At 51.6% G+C, this 16,625-nt stretch overlaps 1 protein-coding gene across 1 annotated transcript; it reads left to right on the forward strand.

Annotated features, from left to right (window-relative positions):
- The first annotated feature begins 2,614 nt into the window (after nucleotides 1-2,614).
- Nucleotides 2,615-6,231, forward strand: REM2 (RRAD and GEM like GTPase 2). Its single transcript, XM_061182355.1, has 5 exons — nucleotides 2,615-2,717; nucleotides 3,946-4,287; nucleotides 4,531-4,604; nucleotides 5,338-5,545; nucleotides 5,936-6,231. Exons 1-5 carry the CDS (start codon nucleotides 2,615-2,617, stop codon nucleotides 6,229-6,231), a joined length of 1,023 nt encoding a protein of 340 aa, XP_061038338.1.
- Nucleotides 6,232-16,625: the final 10,394 nt, after the last annotated feature.

The raw sequence follows: 16,625 nt of genomic DNA on the forward strand, positions 1-16,625 counted from the left end.
GGCTCATGAGCAGCTTCAGAGGAATTAAGACTGCTCCAGTCTCTACTGAGAGGCAGACTTAAATCTGGATCAGCTCGGTTCCAAATCTCAGTCTGTCCCACTATTACACAGGACCTCCAATTCCTGAGGGAGCCTTGACCTGCGCTGGGCAAGTGCCCCTGCGCTGGGCAAGTGCACAGCCTCTTACCAGTGGGACAAGAGAGATGGTGGTTCAAGATGAAACTCAGCATGCGTCTGTGGCCTAAGGCTGGATTGAGGGCAGGCAGAAGTCATGGTCAAGAATCCTCGCTGGGGTCTCCAGCCCCTGACACTCTTATCTAGTATCATAGAAATGAATTCTACCACCTAAATGAGTTTTCCAGAAACATAAAGCTCACCCCTTTACAATTTAAAACTTTTTAAAAACTCATTCTGGAAGGAAATCACTCTAAAACATTACACTCGTCTTCAGCCCATCTGCACTATAATATAAATCCTTCTGGATAGCTGAGGATCATTCATAGACACCAAAAACCTCTGCAGCAATGTTTTCAGAAGCTGTAACAGCGTCAGAAAAGCTATTTGCCTTAATGCCAGATGACCTTGGACCACTTTTTAAATACTTATGACTGCTTTAAAAGTTTTCTGTGGGGACTTCCCTGGTGGTGCAGTGGTTAAGAATCCGCTTGCCAATGCAGGGGACACAGGTTCGAGCCCTGGTGCGGGAAGATCCCACATGCTGCGGAGCAACTAAGCCCGTGTGCCACCACTACTGAGCCTGCGCTCCAGAGCCCGCGAGCCACAACTACTGAGCCCACAGGGCAGAACTACTGAAGCCCGCGCACCTAGAGCCCGTGCTCCGCAACAAGAGAAGCCACCGCAATGAGAAGCCCGCACACTGCAACAAAGAGTAGCCCCCACTCGCCGCAACTAGAGAAAGCCCACGCACAGCAACGAAGACCCAACACAGCCAAAAATAAATAAATAAATTTTAAAAATTTAAAAAGTAAAAGTTTTCTGTGATACTGCTTCCCTTGCTACCAAGCCATCAGGGGTCACTAGCTGCTATAAATGTGCTTCTAATCTTTGAGCACAGGAACACACATGGACACATTAAAATTGTGAATAAAGTAAGAACAAGTAGGCTGTGATTGAGGACTGTAGAGTCTGTCCAGTGAGTGAAGCACATGAAGACTGTAGCTGCTTAAGAGTTCTTTCTGCTCCCTCTAGACCCCACAATGTTACCCTGTAGTTGACCTCCACATAAGTGAAGCGTCACTGCACTAGTAATCCCGAGATCACTATTCGCTTCTTCAATTGGAAAAGTCCACTGAAGATCGCAATATAGATTGTCCCCAATAATAGGAGACAGTTGGAATATTTAAGACAAGGAAGGCAGCATAGCATAGAGACGAAAAACAGTCTTTGGCATTGGAAAGATCTGGGTGGGAATCCTGGTGTCCCCATTTTCCAGCTGCATGATTGATTTGGGGGACAGGCCACTCACCCACCACTCTGAGCCTCAGGGTCATGAGGATGAAAGGAGAGAATGCAGGAAGGTGCTTAGCACAGCATCTGGCAAAAATGGGGTGAGAAGGGGCCAGGAAATCGGAATGTGTGTTTGGGTCCTTGGGGGCATCAGGAAGACAAGAGTGGGAGCCTGAAGGGAAAGGGACCGGGCAGAAAAGGAGCAGTAAAGGAGCCCCGCTATCCTGGCTTCCCCCCCAAGAGGTAGGTGTCATTGTGTGTCTGCCCTGTGTAGCCCAGAAGGCCTGGGGCTGCCCCAGAGAGCACTGAGAGGGGGGCTGGCACCCGCACTGGGGATTGGGAACTTCTTCTAGAGGGCTGTCTCTCCCCTTTTTCCTGCTCTGATTAACACGAGGTTGGTGGGCCGGGCAGGGAGGGAGAGATGGGGAAGGAGTCCCCACAATGGTTTGTACCCACCTGAACCTAGTAAAAAAATGAAGCTGCCAAACAAAGCAGCCATGTCTCCTTCCTCAAAGCCCCCATCTGCCTAGGGGCCAGGCTGGGAAATGGGTACTGCTGTGGGCCTTAGCCCAGAAGGGGTAATATGGGGAAGAGGGGGTGGCAGAGAAGCTTGGTGGCGGGGTGGCTGTCCTCCTGTCCCTGCGTCTTTTTTGGTTTCTTCCTTTAGCCCCTCCATTTAGCTACTGAGCACCCACTCCGGGCTGAACACTGGGCTAAGGGGCTGGGATACGGAGACAAATGACGCATAGTCCTGGCTCCTGGAGAAAGACCACCCAGGCCCTGGGTCCTTACCTCCTCCCATCCTCAGCTCCCTTGCCCACTGACCCCTCACCCCACTTCTCTGAACCCGTCTCTTCTGCCCCTCTGACTTTGTTCTGTTCATGTCTTAACCAGACTCCGCAGTGTGTGTGCTCCCAGAGGGAAGCGATGCAAAGGGGGCTGCGGGGGGGGGGGGGGCAGAAAGGAGGGAATCCCGCTGACATCACGGCTCATTAGCATATGTGACCTCATCAGGGGGTGGGACTGTTTCCCCAGGTGTCTAGGGGGAGGGCATGGGGGGTGGTATTTAAAGGGAAAAGCTGACAGTGCTGCTGAGTGAGGGAGCGGGTGCTGCGAGCCGCCAGGCTGCACACGCACACGCACACCGATGCACACAGACCTCGACACCGACATGGACACGGACACAGAAACCACAGCACTCTGCCCCGCCGGCAGCCACCGGGCCTCCCCGCCAGGGACGCCCACACCAGGTGAGGGCTGAGCTGGCAGGTGCTGGCTGCAACCATGGGGGTGGGAGCTGAAGCTTTGGTGGGGAGGTCAGAACTAGGGGTTGAAGGAGCTCGAACCCAAACAGCAAGAGGAGAAGAGCAACTCAGGAAGTGGGGAAGCCTCCTGCCCACACCAGGACTGGGGCTCGGCTGAGGTGGGGGGCTAGGGGGCAGAGGTGGGCTGCCTAAATGTCACCTCACCCATCACCGGGGGCTTCCCTGGGGAAACTGGTACTTAGCCCCTAGGTCTGCCTCATTCCCAAGAGGTTGGGACGGGCAGGAGGGAAGGGGGAAAGACAAGGGGCAGCCCACAAGCCTGGGAATCACGGGCAGGGGGCTACCCTGGGGAACTGTTTTGAGGGTTTCTCTGGCTCCTGGAGGCCCTGGCTGCCAGCCAAGTATTGATCCTGGGCTATTTCCAGCCTCTCTCTATCCCCCTTTGTTATGTCTGTGGTTCCTCCTCCAGTTACCCTGACCCGTGCATTGTCACTCTCCCTGCTCCTGCTCTCTCGCTATTTCTCCTCCTCCCTCCCTCTCTCTCCCTCCCTCAGCCTCACGATGAACACAATATTCTGTCGGACTCACAGGGACAGCCAGGGGTGCAGAAGGATTCTCACATACAGACATGCATTGGGGGATGCTTACCTACAGGGCCATGGGAAGAGGCAGCCCCTTTAACACACCCATGGAGACCCAACACACACATCTCAGTGAGCAAAGGCCCTTCCCTGGGAACAGGCTCCCCACAAAGTTTTTGACTCTATCAGTACCCAACCCCAGAACCTGGGCAGCAGCTTCAGTTTATCCCCTGTGTGGGGATCATCAGTGCAGGAAGCAGGAGGGGGCAGGGCCTCCCGGTGGAAGGAGGGGCAGCCCCCGGCCAGAGGCCTAGTCTGGGGGTGTGCCTGTGTGTCAGTGTGAAGTGTGAGTGGGTGTGCAAGCCTGCACACAGGTGCCTCCCTTGCATGGGGCATGTTTTGAACGGGTTGTGGCTGGAACCACACTGGGCAAGCCTTCAGGTCAGCCCCTGGGAGCCCCACCAGTTCAGGCTTCTGGTGGAGTTCAGTGGAAGAGGTCGGACCAAAGATTCTCAGCTCCTTCTGGGTCACGGTCATCGACTGGGCCTTTGAGGCTGGAGCAGCCAGGACTGAGTCCTCTGCAGGTGTCTAGGCCTACCCCACTCATAGCTTCCTTCTCTTTGCCGCCCCAGAAGCAGATGCTACACTGCTGAAGAAGCCAGAGAAACTGTTGGCAGGGTTGGACCGGGGCGGGCCACCCCCTGCCCCGGGGGCCCCCAGACGAAGAGGCAGTATGCCTGTCCCCTACAAGCACCAGCTGCGGCGGGCCCAGGCTGTAGATGAACTTGACTGGCCACCTCAAACCTCATCCCCTGGCTCCTCTGACTCCCTGGGCTCAGAAGAGGCAGCCCCCACCCAAAAGGATGGCATCTTCAAGGTCATGCTGGTGGGGGAGAGCGGCGTGGGCAAGAGCACCCTAGCAGGCACTTTCGGTGGTCTCCAGGGAGACAGTGCTCACGAGCCGGAGAACCCAGGTATTTGGGGGAGCCCTGCAAGGATTGAGGGTGCCTCTGGAGCCCTAGTCAGGGATGTAAGAGCTCAAGGCATGAACAGTCCTGGAGGCCAGAACCTAAGAGAAACTGTTTCAATGCTTTCTGTGGCAACCTCCCTGGAGGGGGTCCCTGGTGCTGGGATCTAAGGCATCCCTGGTTACCAGGTCTTACAGGTGTTGGGGAGCCTCCTAATGGGCTCTATTCCCTATCCCTATTTCCCAACAGAGGACACCTATGAGAGACGCATCATGGTGGATAAGGAGGAAGTGACTCTAGTTGTTTATGACATCTGGGAACAGGTGAGAACTAAGATGTGGCTGCAAGCAGGTGATGAAACCTGGGAGAGCTGAGGAGGGGCCAAGTATGGCTGAAGGCTGAAGGCTGGTGGGACTACAGCCCCTGGTTTTAACATGTAGTGGAACCTGACCTTTCATATATATTGTCTCAGAGAGCAAAGGCTCACACCTATGCACATACCATGGCATTGAGAGCTGCTGTCTGGTTTCCAGGATCTTCTGACCCAGAGGAAAGTTAGGATCTGGATTTGACAAACCCTGCAACTGCAAGCCAGGCTGAACACCCTGAAACTGACCCCCTCTGTACATTTTTCAGCCTAGAAGATCCTGATCTGAGAGGACAGAAGCTCAGGGCTCTGTAATGTCAGGGAAGGGGAAAAAAGTGAGGACTTGTGAATATTTGGACATAAATGATTACTATGCAGAAACGAGAGGCCAGATTACACACACTTGAATAGCATTCATTTTTTAAGAGCTTAAGCATAAGAAAGTAGGATGGGCTACCCTAGTCTAGGATCCTATGTCCCCCATTCGCCCATGTGGGGCTCACATTACAAACTTCTCCCTCCTCCACAAACACACTCTGAGTATGGAGATTCTGCCATTAACTAGCTCTGTGTCCTAAGCAGGTGGCTTCTCCCTCACATCCTGGCTCCTCATCCTTGAGGTGTAGGTGCTGGGCAGGTTCTCCCATGCCTCCAGCCCTGACGTTCCACGACTCTCTGCCCATCTGCAGGGGGATGCAGGGGGGTGGCTGCAGGACCACTGCCTTCAGACGGGGGATGCCTTTCTCATCGTCTTCTCAGTCACCGACCGACAAAGCTTCTCCAAAGTTCCAGAGACCCTACTACGGCTCAGGGCTGGGAGGCCCCACCATGACCTGCCTGTCATCCTCGTTGGAAACAAGAGTGACCTGGCCCGCTCCCGGGAGGTCTCACTGGAGGGTGAGTACCCTGAACCTCATCCATGTTTGCAATCTCAGGGAACCCTCTCCCTTCCAGGACACCTCTTCTCCATAAGGCCCTTTTACCCTCCTGGGTGCACAAAATTGCAGTTAGCCCCAGGCTAAGGGCAGACTCTCAATGCCCACGCCTAGGGCCCCGAGACTCCCTTCTCTTCCCCCTCACCTCTTCTCAAGGCCCCTTTCTCCCTCCCCCTCCACACCACCACCGCCCTCCACTTAATCCCTGCTTGTTCCATCAGTTGCAAGAGATCCATTTGCCCCAATCCCTTTCCACTGCACGCCCTGGACCCCCCAGACCCAGCCTCGCCCGGCCCCGGGCCCAGCGCAGCCCCATGGGCGGGCGGGCGCCTGAACACGTCCCTTCCTGCAGAGGGCCGCCATCTGGCAGGGACACTGAGCTGCAAGCACATCGAGACGTCGGCCGCGCTGCACCACAACACGCGGGAGCTCTTCGAGGGAGCGGTGCGCCAGATCCGGCTGCGGCGGGGCTCGAACCGCGCTGGGGGCCCGCAGCCCGAGTGGGGCAGGCCCGAGGGCCCCGCGCCGCCCACGCGCCGCGAGAGCCTCACCAAGAAGGCCAAGCGCTTCCTTGCCAACCTGGTGCCGCGCAACACCAAGTTCTTCAAGCAGCGCTCCAGGTCGTGTCACGACCTCTCCGTGCTCTGAGCCGCGGTCGCTATGGTCACCGTGGTCGCCATGGTCACCGCGGTCGCCATGGTCACCGCGCCCTCCGCTCGCCCCCTCGCCCCGCCCCGCTCCGGCTTCCTCTGTGAAGACAGTCTAGGAAACCAGAAACTCCCGGGACGCCCCGGTGTGACTATGGGAGTCGGGCCCCCCGCCCCCAGACCCCGGCGGGCGTCGCCCCACCCGCTCCGCGCGCCCCCCGGTTACCTCCCGGCCTCGGGGCTCCTGGAAGGCGAGGACGCTGACCCGCGGGGGTCGCGCAGCGACTGTTGGGCGGGGCGGCTTCCGGCGGGCGGGGAGGGAAGTAGTTCTGCAAGGTATTTTGTTTTTTTATTAATTCACGCTTGACCACCTCTCCCGTAAAGAGATGCTAAAAGCAAGAACTGGAAAAGTGCTTTGTAAACTCCTCTACAGTTTTCCACCTTTGTACTCAGCGCGAATATGCCTCAACTTTAAGAGATTCTTAAAGGTAAAGACACGGAGCCGCTTCTTTGAGACTTTCCTAAAGCGTCCTGGCTCTGATCTGCTGCACTTGTCCACTTTGCCTTTAAGAAGTTCTTAAAGGCAAGGGCCTGGAAGCGCTGTTCTTCTGAATTGATTGTGATTTACCATTACACCACGGCACTTCCCCTTTAAGGTTGTTAAGGGGAAGGTGTGCAGAGACTTTTGCCTGAAGAGCTGAGCGGTGGCAACCCGCCTTTAGCCAGGTCCCAGGAGGCACCAGCAAGGGGGCCACCCTTCCCTTTTCAATAAAGAATTTTTCTACTGCACTTGCTCACTTTTGACTCTCTGTTCTCAAAGCCCCCCCACGGAAGGGATGGGTGTATTTAGGTTCCTTGTTCCTCTGAGCCTGAGTTTTCTTGTCTGTAACGGTTCTTGGGAGACTCCGGATCTGACTTAGTTCTGGAGTAGTCATAACAAGGGGCAAAAGGCCCCTAAAGTTTACGGAGTCCAGCTTGTCCCTTTGCCAATGAAAAAATAGGCCTGGAGAGGAGCAGGGACCCGTTAGAATTAATTTGGTAACTCAGTGACCAAGTCCCCATCACCTTACCCCTTATCCGGCAAGGAGCAAGCTGGAGGCTACATTTTGCACCCAGAACTACACTCAGCTGTGACCTGGGCTGATTCAAGGTGGGGCCCACATCCAACAGGGAGGCCCATCAGCTGGGGCGTGATAGGGTTGGCCTGCACCTCCCCAGCTGTCACCTGCAAGGTCCCTGTGAGAGCTGAAGCTGTCACTGCCTCCCCTGGGGACGCCCACGCCTGCTGCTGCCTGAGCTGAGTCTGAACAAAGAGAGCAGAGGCAGCAGTTCCCCTCACCCCTAGACATACAATACAGCTACCCGAGCACCTGAGGGCCAGGCCTCCACTCCACCCCACCCAGGTTCCCAGAACTCGATGGAAAGAGGGATGAGATGTCTCCTGAGTCCTTGCAGCTGGGGAGGAGCCAAGGGGGACCAGCCCAGCACAGGTGGTGAGATGATGATATGAATAATGACACTATCCTTAGGACTTAATTTACTTTATCTCAATTCTTTAATGACTATATGAGGTGTCACTACCTCTTCTACTGTGGAAGAAACAGAAAGTAACTTGCCTGAGGTCAATAAGCAATAGAGCTGGGATTGCACTCTCGTCTGCTTGATACTTAATGGTGATTGTATCCAGCCTTGCATCTGAGGTTCCCCTTCAGTGAGGATGAGGGGAAGAGGGAGAGGGACAGTAGAAAGAATGCAGGGGACACTATGGGCAGAGCCATGGGCAGTGGCTGTGGTAAAAGGGCCAGAGAAATTACAAGGCTATAGTGGCGTAAGCCAGCTCTAAACTCGGGGGACCAGGAACAGCGGCAGTGCAAATTGTAAACTGCAGGAAAACACACTGGGCCCATTAAGGGACCAAATGGTCCTACAGTTGCGTTGAAACCTCAGGGACATGAAGAGGAGGGCTAAGAGATGAGCACCGAAAAGAAGTTTGGGAGCCCTATTGCAAAGGACCTTAAATGCCAGGCAAAGGAGTTTGTGCCCAACTCTGTAGGCAGTGAGAGTCACTGAAGGGTTTTGAGTGTGTAAGCGATATGATGGGGCTGGTCCTTTGGGAAGAGGAGGCAAGGAGATGGACTGGAGCAGCAGAGGCAAGGCCTGAAGAGATTAGTTTAGGGGACAATCACAGTAATACACATGGAAGGTAATGAAGGACCACGCTGAGGGAGATGGCAGTGGGAAAGGAGAGGCGGCATGGAACTTAGAGTCAGAATCTGTGGGACTTGACAACTGAGTGGCTGGGTATAAAGACAGGGAGAAGTTGCAGCTGATGGGAGGATGGTGAGGAACTGGGAGTTAGGGGGCAGGGGAGGTAGCCGGTAAATGGCTCCATTTTGGAGACTCTTGAGTTTGAGATGCTCAGAAATACATCCCTGGACAGCTGAGTCTGAAATTCAAAACAAGTTAGGGCAAGAGACACAGATAGGAGAATAATTGCCATACCAATGGTAGTAAAGCCAGAGGAAAGGATGAGATGCAGGGCAGTCACACAGGGCCCCATGCTTAGTTTAATGCTCTGCTGTCGCTTGAACAAGGCTCCTTGAAGAAGGAACCCTGCATTTTCATTTTGCACCAGGGACCCACTAAGGGAGAGGCTAAGAGGATGCAGTACAGGCTGGAATCCTTAGCCTCAAACCACACATGGGCTTTAGGGGTCTGTGATTCTTGTGAAATGGTACAATCCGATGCGTTTGTGCAGTCACGCATTTGTCTGAGAATAGGTTCACGAATTTCATCAGATTTCCAAAGGGGTCTATGACCCAACAAATCACGAGCCGGGATGGTACTGACTGCTGCTGAGAAGGGGAACTGGGTGGGTGGACAACAGGTGTAGGAGGTTTACTTTTCATTGTATGCCTTTCTTCTACCTTTTGGGTTTTTAACTATGGCTAAATAAATAATTTTTTTAAAATAAATTATTTATTTTTGGCTGCATTGGGTCTTTGTTGCTGCACGCGGGCTTTCTCTAGTTGCAGAGAGCGAGGACTACTCTTTGTTGCGGTGGGCGGGCTTCTCATTGTGGTGGCTTCTCATGGGCTCTAGGCATGCGGGCTTCAGTAGTTGTGGCATGAGGGCTCAGTAGTTGTGGCTCACAGCCTCAGTAGTTGTGGTGCACGGGCTTAGTTGCTCCGCAGCATGTGGGATTTTCCCGGACCAGGGATCGAACCCATGTCCCCTGCATTGGCAGGCGGATTGTTAACCGCTGCGCCACCAGGGAAGTCCCTAAACTAAATAATTTAAAACAAAACAAAGCTTTGGTGTTCCAGAGAAAGAAGAGGGACCAAAGAGAGAGTCCTGGGGACAGGCAGATGAAGAAGGTGGGATGCAGCTGCCAAAGAAGTGGTGGAGGAACTAGGGTTGAGCAGGTAGTGGCTACTGCCCAGGGAGAAGGGTTTTCTAGAGGAAGAGTACCACCACTGGTCAAATGTGGCAGGAGCAGAGGATGAGGAACCAGAAGGCCCAGTGCCTTTCATGTGGCAGAAGTCTAAAGATGATGACGGCAGGACCTCCCCCATGAGGGGAGCCACACACACCACAAGCTTCCCTCCCCCCAACTCAGCCAGTTCCATCAGCCCGACCCATCTGTGTGTTCCCTCCAGACGCCTACAGGAAAGAGCTCAGAACAGACAGAAGCTGAAGCCCGCTCCTGCTAGACTTGGGAGAGGTGGGGTCTTCTCTGAGAGCCTGGCCACTCTTCTCCCTCCCTCTGATCAAGGCAAAGTAAGCCCAGGCTGCTGATCTGGACTGGCATGAGACCAGCAAAGGGGCCCGACGCTGAGCTGCCTGTGCCAGGTAAGATCCTCTCTGCCCTCATGCGCCCTTTTTTTAAAAAAATTAATTTATTTATTTATTATTTATTTTTGGCTGCGTTGGGTCTTTGTTGCTGCGCGCGGCTTTCTCTAGTTGCAAAGAGCAGGGGCTACTCTTTGTTGCGGTGCGCGGGCTTCTCATTGCGGTGGCCTCTCCTGTTGCGGAGCACGGGCTCTAGGCGCACGGGCTCCAGTAGTTGTGGCACGTGGGCTTAGTTGCTCCGGGCATGTGGGATCTTCCCGGACCAGGGATCGAACCCGGGTCCCCTGCATTGGCAGGCGGATTCTTAACCACTGCGCCACCAGGTAAGCCCCGTACTCCTCTTAACCACTCCTATTTTGACTTGGGGTCTGTGCTCCCCTATCAGCTCAGTCCCTGCCCAACCTCTACTAACCCCATGCCGCCTGGCCCACAAGGCCGCCTCATTGGCCAAGAGCATAGACTGGGTGTTCTCTCCCTTGAGAGGCCAGAGGTGAGGCCAGTCCTGTCTTAGAAGTTATCCCTCTGCTCTGGGCCTCTGCTTACAATTGGGCCTTTGTGCCCTGCTGCATCTAACCCTCTTTAGAGACTGGAACAGGGGCTCTCCTCTTCTGAAGGACTGCCGGAGTCATGGAAGGACACTCTGCAAGTCTTCTGGGTTAAATCCTCACTCCCAGAAAGTCCACCCATACATACATCTTTTTATTAATCTAATCTAATTGTTCCAATCCACATCAGTCTAAGTAAAATCTTCCTGGACGTTTTAATCTTTCATCTACAAATGCTTGTTGCTCTGCTCAAGTATTGCCATATGCCAGTCACTGTGCTGGGCCCTAAAGAGAAAACAAATACAGATAAGGCACTATCCCTGCCCTCAAGTAGCTTACAATTGAGCTGGAGAGACAGGGCAAGTTGGAGGTAGCACTACCATGGCCAAAACAGCAGCAAACTATACCACATTCTGACTAACTGCAAGCTATATCACGTGCTCTAAGAAGTCTGAATGGAAGAGACAGAACATTTGGAAGACATATTTTAGGAACTGGGCCTTGAAGGTTATACATAGGCTGTAGATAGATGGGGGAAAGAAGGAAAAGAAATGTCTTGCGGCAAAACCACATGAGCAAATAAATGTACAGGAGAAATGGTGGGCAGCCTGCCACATGATGAGGTAAAGACCCTCCCTGTACAGAAGGAAGCAAAATTTGGGAGGATGTCAAAGGGTCCCAAAACCAGACAAGAGCATTCTGCTTCTTAGTCCTTTATCACCTGGTGGCTCTCTGATGGAAATACTCAAGGAATTTGAATCTTGATGTCATGACTCTACAGCTCGGTGGCCTTGTAAAGTCAAGGCGTGAATATAAATTCAATGGGGCTGTGCAAGCCTTTTACCTGGCACTCAGGCTATTTTCTGGATGGAAGTCTATGGAGAAAGTCACTCTTAACCTCTCTTGTCTTTCTGAACCTCAGCTCTTCCCAATCATAAAATGAGGATAAAGGCTTCCCTGGTGGTCCAGTGGTTAGGACTCTGCGCTTCCTGTGGGAACTAAGATCCTGCCTGCCACAAGGCGTGGCCAATAAATAAATAAATAAATAAAACGAGGATAATAATACCTATCTTGTAGGATAATCATGAGGACTAGATAAAAATGCAAATATCTTCATGATTATACAAATCAGCAGTGAAGTAATGCTTTTTACAGAAATTCTTTATTATTCTTCTTTTTTTAAAAATTTTTATTGGAGTATAGTTGATTTAGAAGCAATGTTTTTTTGCAACCTGTGTCTGGTCCCTTATTCAGGCAACCATGCAACATGCTAATCTCTCAAAGCATGGCACCACTCTGGAGATACAAATTTAAGTTGTGGTCCACAAAGTCCAACAGCCTCCCGCAAGACTCACAGGTAACCCATTATCGGATTTCTTGTTTGGGGAGTTTTGGGGGGAAGACTGGCAACTGAAGCCTAAGGATGGTATTATACTACACAGTTTCCCATTTTTCTGTTCAAATTACAACTTTAGGCAGAGGACCTGTGCTGATTTAAAATACTTATTCTGAAAGGAAACTGCCAGAGTAGGTAGGGCTAGGCTCTGGAGACCACAAAGACAGGTGCTATAGGAATGCTTGGGGGAGATTAGGAGGGATGCTTGCAAAGAACTATAACAGAGACTGCTCTGGGATTCTCCCCAGCCATACCAAGCAAAGGGCACTAGGTATCCTGAAGGTACTTGAGGGGCCCACCTTGATTTTCCAAAGCCATCTGGTTGTAACCTGATTAGAGTTTCAAGTATAAAGAGATTCGACCAGTGGGATTTGTTTTCCTGAAATGTAGCCTGTGTGTGACCTAGGACCTTGTAAGCCTGGGACTTTAGCCCAGGAACAATGAAGGTTTATTTTCACCATTGCCCCACCATCAGTTCCGCCCCTGTAAATCTCGAGCATTCTCAAAGTTGGGGAGGAGAATTAGGTCAGGTAGAAAGTCAAGTATGTAGGCATCCAGAGGAATGGGAAGCTATCAAGTTCTAAGGCCTCTACAGGTTATCATTTCATTGCATCCTCACAACATCCCCGAGACAGGTACTACTGTTATCATTTCCTGTCTAAAAGAGAGGAGTCTGAGTTAGAGAAGTAACACCTAAACTTACTCAGCTGGTTTGTGGCAGAAGAGAGATCTGAACCACATGGTGGTGTTCCAGAGTATGATCTTTCTGCTACAGGGTGGAGGTTCCCTGGCTTGGTTGGGCCCAGGAAGTGGGAGAAGGAGGCTAATTCTCAGCACCATTCATTTTAAACAAGTAGGCTTCAGGATGCTTGAAAGCTGACTGAAGTTCCCATCCTTTCTGGAATATTGGCAAGAGTCTGACAAGTCTCTGATTTCCAAGGTCATTGTTTCCCTCTTCTTGCAATCCAGCACTGACTGGCTCTTTTCCAATCTTCAGGCACCTCATCCACCCACTGCCCTCAAAAATAACTGCTTAATGGGTCTCCAGTAACTCCACCCAACTCCTTAAGGGCTCTTGAGAGCAGATCATCTGGGAGAGCCAAGAGAACTCATCCAACTTTTAAAAATATTTTATTTATTTACGGCTGCATTGGGTCTTCATCGTTGGGTCTTTGTTGCTGCATGCGGGCTTTCTCTAGTTGTGGCGAGCAGGGGCTACTCTTCGATGCGGTGCACGGGCTTCTCATTGCAGTGGCTTCTCTTGTTGCGGAGCACTGCCTCTAGGCACAAGGGCTTCAGTAATTGTGGCATGCGGGCTCAGAAGTTGTGGTGCAAGGGCTTAGTTGCTCCACAGCATGTGGGATCTCCCAGGACCAGGGATCGAACCTGTGTCCCCTGCATTGGCAGGCAGATTCTTAACCTCTGGGCCACCAGGGAAGTCCCTCATCCAACTTTTAAAAGTGATCTTTGATCATCTCTTTCCTTGCCTCCATCTTCCCACATGATCTAAGTTGACTGGTCTGCTTCACCTCACACAGAGCTCTCTCAACCAAGAACACACTTTGAGGGACTTCCCTGGTGGTGCAGTGGTTAAGAATCCGCCTGCCAATGCAGGGGACACGGGTTCGAGCCCTGGTCTGGGAAGATCCCACATGCCATGGAGCAACTAAGCCCATGCACCACAACTACTAAGCCTGCACTCTAGAGCCCGCGAGCCACAACTACTGAGCCCGCGTGCCGCAACTGCAAAGGTCTGTGCGCCTAGAACCTGTGCTCCGCAATGAGAAGCCCTCGCACCGCAACGATGACCCAATGCAGCCAAAAAAAAAAAAAAAAAAAAAAGAATACACTTTGCGAGCAATCAGTTCTGGATATAGAGTGCAAAAGTTGGAAGGGAAGGGGGTGATATCTGAAGCCAAAAGATTCAGACACACAGCTTCAGACCAGAACTCCTTTCCTGCATTCAGCTCATGACTACTGACTTCACCTGGTTGCCATGGGAACATCAGTCTCTGGGGTGGCAAGCATCACTTTAGACAGAAAGCTTCACAGGCTACCATGGTAACACCAAAAAGAGTAAAGCTGCCTCCTCTCTTGGAGCAGTGAGGAAGAAATGGACGAGACTGCTAGGAAAAGCAGGCTAGAAGGGACAGCCTCTGGAAAGCCTGGCTCTGACTTGAACTGAGAGGGAATTAATTCAACTCAACAGATACAAAATGGTGCAAACAAAACAGTAATGAAAAAGACACATCTATGACTGGCTTCATCAATCTATAACCATCTAGTAACAGAGTTTACAAAGAACTGTAAATAAAGTCAGAATAAGACCTACATAGGACCAAGAATACTGAAAAGGAAAATCAACTTCAACTAGGAAATCATCAGTCTTAAAGGACAGGATTTTGACCAGCAGAGAGGGGCAGAAAGAGAGAACAAGACAGTAGACATGGAAGTGGAAGAATTCAGCATATACTGAGAACTATGAGTATAGAGACAGAAAAAGTGACACTTCCCCATGACTCCAAGGCTTTGGCTTCCACAGTGATGCTGAGGCAGGTTAAGATTAAGATCAAGGGATCTGAAGCTAGACTGGACTGAAATCCCAAACTTGCTAACTGCATAATCGGGGGACAAGTTAGTTAACCTTTTGGGTATCAGTTTCCTCATTAACAAAGTAAAGATAATAAAAGAATCTACTTCAGAGGGTCGTTGTGAGGATTAAACAATTCAATACATATAAAATGATTCGGGGCTTCCCTGGTGGCGCAGTGGTTGAGAATCCGCCTGCCAATGCAGGGGACACGGGTTCGAGCCCTGGTCTGGGAGGATCCCACATGCCCCCGAGCGACTAGGCCCGTGAGCCACAATTGCTGAGCCTGCGCGTCTGGAGCCTGTGCTCCGCAACAAGAGAGGCCGCGATAGTGAGAGGCCCGTGCACCGCGATGAAGAGTGGCCCCCACTTGCCGCAACTAGAGAGAGCCCTCGCACAGAAACGAAGACCCAACACAGCCATAAATAAATAAATAAATAAATTAAATTAAAAAAAAAAATAAAGCAAATAATTTAAAAAAATAAATAAAAAATAAATAAAATGATTCGAACAATGCCTAACCCACACCAAATCCTGCATAAATGTAAATTCTCATTAACTGTTAACCACCCCACTTTTTGGTGCCAGGAGAGCCTCTTCTGACTGTCCAAGTAATACTCCCCCCCACTCCTTTTTTTTCCAGTTGCAGCACGCGAACTTCTTGGTTGCGGCATGCATGTGGGATCTAGTTCCCCGACCAGGGATCGAACCTGGGCCCCCCTGCATTGGGAGCGTGGAGTCTTACCCACCGGACCACCAGGGAAGTCCCTGTCCAGGTAATACTTCCTGATTCGCACCAGACTCTTTAAGAGAAAGGAGGGGCTGTGACAGAATATCTCCAAGTTTTTAGCTCATTTCCCTTCCTTACAAGCACCAAGACTAAAGGTTCATAGGTCACAGCCCTGCTTCCACTGGTAGCCCACAGAGCCTAAGAAAGAAGTAAGGTGAATCCCAATCCAGCAGCATTTAAAGAACAGGGAGGAATGCCACTGCCTTAGAGAAGAGAGAAGTGGAGGCTGTAAGCCGAAAGCCAGGTGAAAAATCCCATTCAGAATTGAGGACTGGTGGGAAAATTCTAACTGCGCTGGGAACAGACCTGGGCAAGTCTCATCTCTACTCCCACCTTAGCCACCGTGCTCAGGCAGGAGGTTGAGGGAGGCTCCTTTACATCAGGTTGGGCCCAGAGGCTGTTCACTGCCCCTTCTCTCCACTCCAACCACCCCCTATAGAGGGATGAGTAACAAGAAGGCACTGAGTCACACACAGTGACACCGGCTGTTACCCACTAGACATTGTCACCTTATGTGGGTTAAGACTAGAACAGAAGTTGTCTTAGACATTCCCTTACTTCCACCCTTGTCTCTCTCCCAGCAAAAAGCTATGCAAGGCTCTAAGAACAAGGAGCAAGGAAGAACTGAGGTGGAAGGACCCAAAGTGCAGGAAGGCCAAAGCAGCTAGGAATGGGAGTATAAGGAAACTGAGCAGTGGTGGGGGCCCACCTGAGGGCAGGAAGCAAGGCCTGGGGGTACCTACAGTTTGAAGATGTTCAAGACTGCCATGAGGAGGCCTGGCCCATAGCCTCAGGAGGATGCATAAAAATGGTCTGCACTGAGGTCAGGATGCCTTAGCAGCCGCATCAATAACTGCAAGGGACTGGGCCTTAGCCAGCTGCTCCTACCTAAAAATAACGCGGCCTCCTTCCCTTCTCCCAGGTCCAGAGAGCAAATTAGTACAGGGAAGGGGTAGGGGTGACAGTGGGTGAGACTGCAGCAGCCTGGAAGTCCCTCCAGAGTCCCAGTGGCCTTTTATGCCACAAGTAGGTTTCAGGTACTTAACACTGCAGTGTAAAGAGCAACGTCATAAGCTAACCACTAAAAAACCATCACTCTGCTTAGAAGCCTTAACTGACAAGTTAAAACCTAGCAGCAATTATCCAAATTTTTAGCGTGACAATAAACTCTCAACATTCTGTTGCATAGAGACCAGTAAAGAATGGAGGAAGCCCACAGAGC

Source organism: Eubalaena glacialis, chromosome 2, assembly GCF_028564815.1.
Source record: "Eubalaena glacialis isolate mEubGla1 chromosome 2, mEubGla1.1.hap2.+ XY, whole genome shotgun sequence".
In the NCBI taxonomy this organism is placed as follows: Eukaryota; Metazoa; Chordata; class Mammalia; order Artiodactyla; family Balaenidae; genus Eubalaena; species Eubalaena glacialis.

Coding starts and splice junctions, on each gene's coding strand:
- REM2 (XM_061182355.1), top strand. CDS start 2,615: ATGCACACAGACCTCGACACCGACATGGACACGGACACAGAAACCACA. Junction 4,288..4,530: donor TCACGAGCCGGAGAACCCAG/GTATTTGGGGGA, acceptor ATTTCCCAACAG/AGGACACCTATGAGAGACGC. Junction 4,605..5,337: donor TTTATGACATCTGGGAACAG/GTGAGAACTAAG, acceptor GCCCATCTGCAG/GGGGATGCAGGGGGGTGGCT.